Source organism: Vigna radiata, chromosome 7 (assembly GCF_000741045.1).
Source record: "Vigna radiata var. radiata cultivar VC1973A chromosome 7, Vradiata_ver6, whole genome shotgun sequence".
NCBI lineage: Eukaryota > Viridiplantae > Streptophyta > Magnoliopsida > Fabales > Fabaceae > Vigna > Vigna radiata.
The window spans coordinates 33,744,211-33,755,127 of record NC_028357.1 but is presented as its reverse complement, the minus strand read 5'-3'; the positions used below and the strand labels follow the sequence as shown (position 1 = coordinate 33,755,127).

General features: G+C 34.6%; 2 protein-coding genes across 3 annotated transcripts; one reads left to right on the top strand and one right to left on the bottom strand.

Annotated features, from left to right (window-relative positions):
• The first annotated feature begins 1,074 nt into the window (after positions 1 to 1,074).
• Positions 1,075 to 4,292, top strand: LOC106766347 (oligopeptide transporter 4-like). Its single transcript, XM_014651081.2, has 6 exons — positions 1,075 to 1,565; positions 1,653 to 1,750; positions 1,840 to 2,403; positions 2,627 to 2,879; positions 3,179 to 3,361; positions 3,512 to 4,292. Exons 1-6 carry the CDS (start codon positions 1,197 to 1,199, stop codon positions 4,124 to 4,126), a joined length of 2,082 nt encoding a protein of 693 aa, XP_014506567.2. The 5' UTR covers positions 1,075 to 1,196; the 3' UTR covers positions 4,127 to 4,292.
• Positions 4,293 to 5,503: 1,211 nt separating this feature from the next.
• LOC106767423 lies at positions 5,504 to 8,698 on the bottom strand. Of its 2 annotated transcripts, none has more exons than XM_014652313.2 (8): positions 8,362 to 8,698; positions 8,076 to 8,177; positions 7,804 to 7,963; positions 7,529 to 7,708; positions 6,812 to 6,946; positions 6,458 to 6,540; positions 6,200 to 6,293; positions 5,504 to 6,116 (listed from the first exon to the last, which is right to left on the bottom strand). In XM_014652313.2, the coding sequence occupies exons 1-8, from the start codon at positions 8,631 to 8,633 to the stop codon at positions 6,027 to 6,029; spliced, it is 1,116 nt and encodes a 371-aa protein (XP_014507799.1). In that variant the 5' UTR covers positions 8,634 to 8,698; the 3' UTR covers positions 5,504 to 6,026. The 2 variants fall into 2 exon arrangements, 1 of the variants encoding a protein (XP_014507799.1); XR_002668628.1 differs by having other exon boundaries at positions 6,102 to 6,116; positions 6,453 to 6,540.
• Positions 8,699 to 10,917: the final 2,219 nt, after the last annotated feature.

Below are 10,917 nucleotides of genomic sequence, written 5' to 3'. Positions count from 1 at the left end.
TTACTGTCTGAGGTACAACACACTTAGAACTTATTTGATATGATTTATTGGTGTGAGAGAGATGCTCAAATGAGTGGTTTACTCTTGGTTGGGTACAACACTCTTGATTTATTACAGATTAGATTTAAAAAACTACATTCTTGCACTTACTTGAAATCCAGAAAAACACCACCAACGAAATACCACGCAATGGTTCATCAACGACAACGACACACCAACCTTTCGCGAGATTCACACAACCACCCACACCACTACAATGATGGTCCGACCCACACGTCGACAGTGACGATGAGAGAAAGACAAAACCCAACACCGAACACGACAGAAACGAGAGAAGGAGAAAACCCAGGACTGAAAATGACAGAAACGAGAGAAGGAGAAAACCTAGGACTGAAAATGACAGAAACGAGAGAAGGAGAAAACCCAACACCAGATTGGATGGATAGATGATGCGAGACAAACCCAAGAACAAAATAGATGATGCGATACCGAAAGAGCAAGTGAAAGTGAACGAAAGAGATGATGAGTGAACCAAAGAGAAAGAGAAACCGTAAAAATGAAGAGCACCAAATGAAATTTGCCATCTTCAAACACCCTATGTTCCGATTATGTCCCTACCTCAATATCAGAAAATGATTTATTTTTTCAAAAACCAGGACCAATCAAAAAACGCCATGTGGCCGTTGTCAAAATAGTGTTAAAATAGAGTATCAACGTATTATTTTCCTTAAATATTCAATAACAAGTGTTGACCATTCTAAAATTGAAAGAAAGATAGAATTCACATGCTTTTTAAAATTTAAAAGCTAATTTATCAATTTAAAAACTAGAACCAAAATCATTTTTTTTTACCTTCCTAATAACAGCTCCAAATATCAACTAATTGGTTAGTGAAAGGTAGGAAGATAAATCCATTTATCCCAATATTTTCGGTTAACTATAACAGCTTAGACTATTAATTAATTAATTAATAATAATAATAATAATAATAATAATAATAATAATAATAATAATAATAATAAATAGGAGAGAAAAGTAACTTTTGAATGAAAGAAGACGTAGGTGTAGAAATGGCGGCAGCGAAGAGCGAAGACCCAGAAAAGGCACACGTGGAAGACGAAGAGTCTCCGATAGAGGAAGTAAGATTAACGGTGAGTAACACGGATGACCCGACCCAACCGGTATGGACCTTCCGAATGTGGTTCCTGGGTTTGGTCTCCTGCTCCCTCTTGTCCTTCCTCAACCAGTTCTTCGCCTACCGGACGGAGCCACTCGTCATCACTCAGATAACCGTGCAGGTGGCCACCCTCCCCATCGGCCACCTAATGGCGGCGCTCCTCCCAAAAACCACTTTCCGGATCCCCGGGTTCGGGTCGAGGCAGTTCTCATTTAACCCGGGCCCCTTCAACATGAAGGAGCACGTCCTGGTGACCATATTCGCCAACGCAGGCAGCGCATTCGGGTCCGGGTCGCCCTACGCGGTGGGCATCATAAACATCGTGAAAGCCTTTTACGGTAGGAAAATATCTTTCCTTGCTTCATGGCTCCTCGTCATCACCACTCAGGTAATCATTTAAACCTTTTTCCTTGGAAAAGGTGACAGTGATGTTGAACGAATGTGAATGAGTTGGGTTTGGCGGATGTGAGTGCAGGTGTTAGGATACGGTTGGGCAGGGTTGCTGAAGAAGTACGTGGTGGAGCCTGCCCACATGTGGTGGCCCAGTACCCTCGTTCAGGTCTCTCTTTTCCGGTATGATGTTCTATAACTATATATTGCTTGTGTATCATTTTCAATTTCTTAGTGTACTTAGATAGAACAAACCTTGTTGATATATGCAGGGCTTTGCATGAGAAAGATGATCGCAGGTTTTCGAGGGCAAAGTTTTTCTTTATTGCACTGGTTTGCAGTTTTTTTTGGTATGTGATCCCTGGATTCTTCTTCTCAACGCTCACAAACATATCATGGGTGTGTTGGATATTCTCCAAGTCAGTCACGGCTCAGCAGCTAGGTTCTGGAATGAATGGCTTGGGACTTGGTGCATTCACACTAGACTGGTCTGCTGTAGCATCATTCTTGTTCAGCCCTCTCATCTCACCCTTCTTTGCCATTGTCAATATTTTTGTTGGCTACTCAGTCATAGTGTATGTTGTGATTCCTGTAGCATACTGGGGCCTCAACTTGTACAATGCAAATAGGTTTCCTATTTTCTCATCTGACTTGTTCACATCCAATGGCCAACAATACAACATATCTGCAATTGTCAACGAAAAGTTTGAGCTAGATCTTGACAAGTATCACCAACAAGGTCGAATTAATCTTAGTGTGTTCTTCTCTCTCACTTACGGATTTGGATTTGCCACCATATCATCCACCCTTACACATGTTGCTTTCTTCTATGGAAGGTAAATAATGCTCCCTTATGAATCAGTACTCAAACTTTTTAACAATGTTGTTTAGTTGTTTCTTATATTCTTTAGACTAAATTACTCTTTCATCACTGTCATTTTTAGAGAACTGCAGAAATCCCCTTCCTTTCTTTTAACATTATACTGACACCCTTTTACATTACATAAAACCCCTTATATGGTTTGAAAAATGTTAAGTAAAGTGGACTTAAACATGCAGGGAGATTATGGATCGATATCGTGCTGCAGCAAAAGGTAAAGAAGATATCCACACAAGACTGATGAAAAAATACAAAGACATACCTTCTTGGTGGTTTTATGTGATGCTGGGCGTGACGCTTCTGGTTTCTCTCATGCTATGCATCTTTCTAAATGATCAGGTTCAGATGCCGTGGTGGGGACTTGTCTTTGCTACAGCCTTGGCCTTTATATTTACACTCCCAATTAGCGTCATAACTGCTACCACAAACCAGGTTAAAATCTTGCAACTTTTGCTCCCTTCCCCTTGTAGAAAATGCGAATTCATCTTATCAAGAAAATGTTGAATACATATAAACTGGAATCTCCTTTAGTCCCTCTATTTGTACAGAAAAAATTGGCACCATATGTGACATGTACGTTATCTTTATTTCTCACTGTTTGTTTTATTATATGCACACACCTAAAACACACACTAAATATCAGAGACAACTTTTCATTGTTCCAAATCTGTGATCAAAACACACTTTTCTCAGTATCTTAAATACCATGCTATCTCCTGCTCTGCGTACAGACACCAGGACTAAACATTATTACCGAGTATATCTTTGGTCTCATTTATCCCGGAAGACCAATAGCAAATGTATGCTTCAAAACCTTTGGTTATATAAGCATGGCTCAGGCTGTCTCCTTCCTCAGCGATTTCAAGCTTGGCCACTACATGAAGATCCCTCCAAGATCAATGTTTTTAGTACAGGTATTTTCATGATGTTTGTTTCCTCTTACCTCAACCCCTTCAAATTTTGTGACTTGACATTGAAGGAATATTCATCATACCTTTATGTCACTCAAAACTAACTTGCACTATACTCATATATATTACATGTCTACTGTTTCAACGATGCAGTTCATCGGTACAATACTTGCTGGAACCATAAGCACTGGTGTAGCATGGTGGTTGCTGAACTCTGTCAATAACATATGCCATAGAGATCTTCTTCCTGAAGACAGTCCCTGGACATGTCCAAGTGATCGTGTTTTCTTTGATGCATCAGTTATCTGGGGTCTGGTGGGACCAAGGAGGATCTTTGGTTCTGATGGAAACTACCGAGTATTGAATTGGTTTTTCCTTGGAGGTGCTATAGGGCCGATACTAGTATGGCTATTGCACAAGGCATTCCCCAAGCAGTCATGGATTCCTTTGATCAATCTTCCAGTCCTTCTGGGGGCAACTGGGATGATGCCACCGGCAACAGCAATGAACTATAATGCTTGGATTATAATTGGAACCATTTTCAACTTCTTTGTCTTCCGTTACAGGAAGATGTGGTGGCAGAGATACAACTATGTTCTTTCAGCAGCACTTGATGCAGGGGTTGCTTTTATGGCTGTTGCGCTCTACTTCGCTGTGGGCATTGAAAACAGAAGTATCTCTTGGTGGGGAAATGATGGGGAGCATTGTCCCCTTGCAACTTGCCCTACAGCAAAGGGCATAGTGGTTGATGGCTGCCCTGTATTTTAATTCTTATTAAGCCTTTTCATCATAGTTGCAACACTCAAGAAGAACTTGTATATATTTCATTTTCTCAGGAAATAGGGGTTTCATGGTGACTTTAATAATATCATTTCAATTAAATTAAGAATTGAGAGAAAAAAAATGGTGCTCAAGTCAAATTTGTAGTAAATTTCAGAGGCAAAATAGAGCACAGTTTTCTATTATAGATTTTTTTAATATTATTCTAAATTTTGCATGTTAAAAGATTTGTTTTGTTAATATTAAAAAAATACAATAAAAGTAATTCAAAAATAAAAATAGTATATATGTATATATATATAGTTACATAAATACATACTTTACCATATTCCTCATTCTTCTACTTTATATTGTATAACAAATTTGACTTGCATTTTGTATGATTGGAATTGTATACAGGGACACCCTTATGATAATTTTAGTCGAATTGAGAACTTTGGAACTAGTAATGTTTTTCTTAAATAACTAATGATATATTAATATCATAAATTTGAGTTATATGTCAACATTTATTCTCACTAGCTTGTTTATATAATAATTGGAAAACATGAGCATAATTTAATAATGTATAAATTTTAAACTTTAGGTAATGAGTCTCGATTAGCCGCATAGACCTAAGTATTAATTACCACACCACTTTCTACATGCACCCACACCACTTTCTACATGCACCCTTTTGTGTTTCATAAGGCATAAGCTAAGATAGTGAATAGATTAAGATGGGTGGAAACTCGAAACATTCTAATAGGATATATCACCTCAAACTTTCCCTTTCACTCACAGTTAATAGAAACACATTCAACCATAGACGGTTAAACTATTGTTTTTAATGTGTGACACCCGGACACTGATGAGAACGGAGAGTGATCATCGGTGCAAGAGACATGAACAAAGAGTGGCTTCTGACAGGCTTCCAATAGAAGGGACACGTGGACGAATCGAACATACACCGAAATGAGAGGGCCGAAATGAGAGGGATCTAGAGAACTATACAGTTGAAGAATAACTTAAAAAAATTGATTTGACTACTTATATCAATAAATACATTTGCTTTTCGATAACCTAACTCATAAGAACTCCATGGTTAAATTGCCGAAGCGTTACACAATGTTTTGGTATCACAGAGGAAGCTAGTTCGTGCTTGAAAAATTATTCTGGTTCCCTCTATGACAATGTTAGCATTTTGCATAGAGTTGACATAATTTATCAGCCAAAAATTCATACTAAAATAAATAAAAAATGACTAAATTTATCATAGGTAAATTTTATCACCCAAACAAACGGGGATAAAAGTTCAATATTTGTCAAACAAACCCAAACATGGCAACCCAAAATCAGCACATTAAAAAGGTAAACTTATGAAAAAAAAAAAAACCGACTATATTCACTTATTATTTAATGCTCCTTAATATTTTCAATCACAGACTTTGGCTGAAAATGATAAAATTTGCAATATTAATCATAAACTTCAGCTAAATGCTGTGAAGTTGGTAACTGGTGGTTGAAGAAACAATGCCAGCAGCAGTATTGGAGTCTCAAACTAACAAGAAATTGTCAGGAATTCTTCTTTCTAATTGGCTGAACTTGAATATCATCACCGGAATGTCCTAGAATAGAATGCTTCCATGTTCTACTTTCTTTTCTCTCAGTCTCGCCGTATGCAGCAACAATATCAGGAAAGTCTATGGACCAGTTCTGATAACATGACCATTACCTTGGATACCATTTGGAGAATGCAAGTGCCATTACCTCGTCATTTTCTTCCTGAACAAATCCCTTTAACCGAATGATCAGCTTTACATGCAATTTAAGGAACAGGAAGCAAGTATACACTGTCATAAGTGTTACAAAGTTCAAGCCAACATTTGAAATTCAAACCCATGAATCATCAAGATGAATTCCCTCTAATCCATTGGTTGTATTCATCCATCCTTATCATGAAGGAGCTGGAACTTGGGGAACCACCTCCGCCATACGCCTTCAGGTTCCAACAGCAGAAAACTCGTCAATGTATTGCGAAGTGTTAAAAATGTATCAATGTGTGAAACTAGGAAAACACACCTTTGCAATTTCAGAGGTATCAGTGGCAGTATCAGTGGTACGCAAGCACATTTTGAGATTATCCCTTTGCATGAATATCACAGCCCCTATTGGCCTGTCAATGATGAATAAAAACTAATTGATAAGATTATATAATTCAGTAATTCGTTTATAGCAGGCAATTGTGGCTCTAAGACAACCAGATGGGAAGATCATTCTGCTACAACATAAAATTATACATAAATTTGATAAACCTTTCTTTTCAATAAATTACCTCACCTAAGACCACTAGCAGCACTTTTTACACTAAGAAGCTTGCCAATTTCATCACTTAAGTTGGAATTCTTATCTGCCCGAACTCCCTACACAGCAATCATGGCAACAAGACCTGATTATAAATCTCAACTGCCAAACTGGGGTGGGGTTACCACATCATATGTTGCCACTATAATCAATTAATTGGAAAACACTAGTTATAAATTGAGCATTAAAAAGCAGGAGACAAAGTTCACGACACAAATTTGACTTTCATTCATAATTAACTAAGTTTAAAACAGCAGAAACTTAAAGAAATAAAAATGTTGTCATATCAATGACAACAGAAACTAAGATGATCGTATACTGAAATATTACCAGGCACTCTCCATAAAATCCTCTACCCAGTCGAACCCTGAACACCTTTTCCAGCAATTTGCTTGCAGCATTTTGGCGAGCAGAGCAATATGAATATCCTTTAGCAATTAAATCTTCAGCACTTAATTCCAGCAACTGCAATGAAGATTTTTCAAAGAACAGAACAAATTCAGCAAAGCCAGGATAAGTAGAGAGAAATTGACAATAACTTACACGAAGAATGATAAAGATTCTTTTTCTTTTTGAAATATTACACAAGTCTTATATAGCAAGGAAGCAACATAGTAGATGGTGCCACGACTCGTGATATCAGTGTATGGCACTGTGACAAGTGTAATAGAAAATTCTGCATTTGTAGTAGTCATATCATGCTCACTTCAAACAACCAATTAAATTATCAAAATGTATTTTTCCCTTTCCAAGTAGGAGATAGATAAATGACAAAGCTGACAGAAAACATGGAAATGCATGTTGACAATCTGTATCATTCAGAATAATAGTTGTAAAATTCCTACTGAACAAAATTCATTTTAATTAGCCTGGTCAAGCTATTTGACATGGCCTAAGTAAACTATATACTCTTTAGGAATAAGAAAATACTATGGATTAATACACTTGTTTCTTAATCCATTTAGTCTGAATAAACTCTAAATTTCCCCTCAACAGTAACAAGAAGAAGGAAACATAGAAACAATCTTAAAAGAAGAACAGTCATGCCTGCTTATACATGTATGGATTAGAAATGCAGCTAAACCTGGACCGCCATTCACTCAGTCCAATATTAAACATCCTAATGTCAGGCAAGCTCCATCGGCGAAGATCTCCATCCTCAATATACTTAAGAATTAGCTCCATTCGGCCCTTGTCTTTTGAGTCCACCAAACATGGAGCCTCGTCCTAAAGGAAATTCAGGCATCTTTCAAAATTTCAGCCATGGTTGCATGAGATTCTGGAGAATTAAAGCACATAAAAGAACTTATATTTTTACTTACGTCAGAAATATTAACATCCACATGCTTGCCTGTAAAGTACTCATAAACAGCCCTAGAGCTACTCTTCTCAAGGTTTACATTAATCATAATATTCTCAGGGCAAACATTGGCAGGGGGAATATGTCTAAGAATAGATTTCCGATGATCAAACCCAATAATCCTAGATAGATAAAAGAATTAATTAAATTAATATGCAACGAAAACAACAAGAGAAACTACACAAAATCAATACAATAGTAGCATTAAAACAATTCCAAGGGAAATTAACCTACTTGCATTTTGATTTACGGGAAAGGTCGAAGAGGAATTCCTTTGGAGGAATAAAGTCAAGTAGATAACATGTCTCAAGGCCACTAGTGCACAAATCTTCAACCCTATTGTCACAAATATATAAGTTCATGAACGGATATACCAAAACTTTGCAGCACCCCATCTCATGGTTTCAAGCTCGAAGTGATGTAAAGCACAGAGAGTAGAACTTGAAATGCTCCACAACAGGAAAGACAAAACCCCATTACAAAAAGAAAGGAAATTTATAGAGTAGAAGAAGAAGGGAACCTGAAAGCGAGAGAGGGAACCGCAGAGAAGGGCAGTATGAGGAATGGGAGATTGTGGCGAGTGTGGAATAGGTGAGCAAAGAGAGCGGAGAATGCCCCAGAAAAGGAAGGGTAATTGTAGAGAACTATGTTGGGAACTCTGTCTTCTGAAGCTTTTGCTATGGATTCCAACGCCGCATCTGAACGCAGGCTCCTTCTGCCTCTCCCAACCCACACAGTCACAGAGAAAGGGAAGCTCTTCCTCCTTCCCCCATTTCCGAACCACCATTTCATCTGAATGGTTATTTTAGTTTCTCCTTTGAATCGTTGAAAGCTTTGACACTGTTTTGTTTCCTGGAGAAATTAATAATGGAGACTAAAATTTTACATTGTAACATACTGAAATTATATCATAGTCAAGGTTGAATGGTTTTCAAATTTTCAATTTAAGTGTTTTTTAAATCAGTCTTTAAAAAGTTAATAAATAAATAGAAATTTTCTAAACATAACTTTTTATATTTTACATTACTCATTCCTTTCGAACATGTGTTCTTACATATAATTATCAAAAGAAAATTTAATCCTTAAATATGTATACTTTATTTATTTTTAACGGATATGTTGTTTCAGTTAGTTTCTAACATTTCCTTAAACACTATGGCAAAAGCTTGTTTGATATAATATTTGTTAATCAAATTTACAATTTACCATCACAAAAACTTGGCAAATAAACACAAAAGGTTTTCGTGTAATTTAAATTTAGCAATTAGGAGAAAATTGAGTTACTAGAAGCAACGGAGCCACAGGAACCCAGGAACTATGGAAGCGAACAAATCCAGAATGAGTTGAATGAGATTGAATTTTTCCACTTTGGAAATATTTTAACTGAAAATATAAAAACCTAAATCATAAATTTGTAAATGAAGAGTGAAAAGAAATGAAGGTACAGTGAGTGGCTTCCACGGGAGAAAAGTGAAAAGAAAATTTATACTCTGTACTTTTAGTAGATAGAAATGTACTGTTGAAGGAAAAAAAATATTGAAAACAATAATTATACATATGCAGAAAAATTTTGAGTTTTAATTTTCTCTTGCGGAAAAAGGGGAAGAAAGTGGAGAGCATAATAAATTAAATTATTATATTTAATTGATAATTTTTTATTAATAATTATATTTTTAATAAATATAAAATAATAAATAAATAATATATTAATAATTTTTACAATAAATTAGACAAGGTATATATATATATATATATATATATATATATATATATATATATATATATATATATATATATATATATTAAATATGTTTTGGTTCTTTAAAGGTATGTTCACTTTAAAAAAATAATAGAAGGAAGAGTGGGTAAATGAATTTGAAGAGATTTGAGAATGAATTTATTATTATTCTTTTTAACAGATTTGGAAGTGAATGATAATGGATTTTGAAGTAAAGTTTATAAAAATTAGTGTAGAAAACAAATAAAAAAAATTGTTTAATTTGTAAAAATTAAAGATTATTAAAATATTCTTAGTAGTAAAAGTAATAGAAAATTATAATAATTAATATTATATATAATTGTAAAAATATTATAAGAAGAGAAAAAAATAAAAATTAATTTTTAACATGAAAAATATTGTATTATTATTATTATAATAATTATTATTATTAGGTTTAAATACTTATTTCGTTCCTCATGTTAAGAGGTGAATTTTTGTTTAGTATCATGTTTTAAAAATGTTTCTATTTTATCTTAAAATAGTATAAATTGTATCAATTAGATCCCTTTCGTTAAATTGATATAAATAGAGTTAACTCTTAGCTGACATGACGAAGAACCTGTACTTTTGTGATTTATTTTGTCTTTCATGAATGGATTTTGAGCTTAATTTAGTTAAAACTTTAGTTACAACTTCTACAACATCTTGACAACCAAATATGACTTGTATCTTGATGTGTGAATTATCAAACATCTTGCCATCAAAAACCGGAAGTCACCCTTATCATTCCTCGAAACCCTACCATGTTCACTTCTTGATTAAGACTTGGAAATTTCTTCAACCCTTTGTTCTTCCAAAAAGAACTTTCAATAACTGAAGTCCCTCTTCGGATTTCTTTTCCTCAACACCTATTTTTCATCACACACAAGCTCCCTTACACATATCATTATTGTGCTCTTGATACTATAAAAGAGTGTAGCAAAAAAAAGGGAAAAAACAACCAAAACATAAATGAAATAATCTATAATATGTATTCACTTGCAAAAGAACAAAAATTAGAGTTTTTATAAGTTAAGACATGTTGTAACTGACTTAACTGTTTTTTTAGTTTACAACATGTGAGTTGGACACCTGAAAAAAGAAACAAACAATGCATTCAGACACAGTGTATTCGAAAGGTTTTTCAAGATATATTTTAAAGTTTGTAATTGATATAGAAATATTTTTCAAAATATATAATTTAAAATATATTTTTAAATATATTCCAAATTATATATTTTGATAACTAATTTTAGATATTAAAAATTTATATAAACACACAATTTAAAATATTTAAATATATTTTAGATTGTAAAA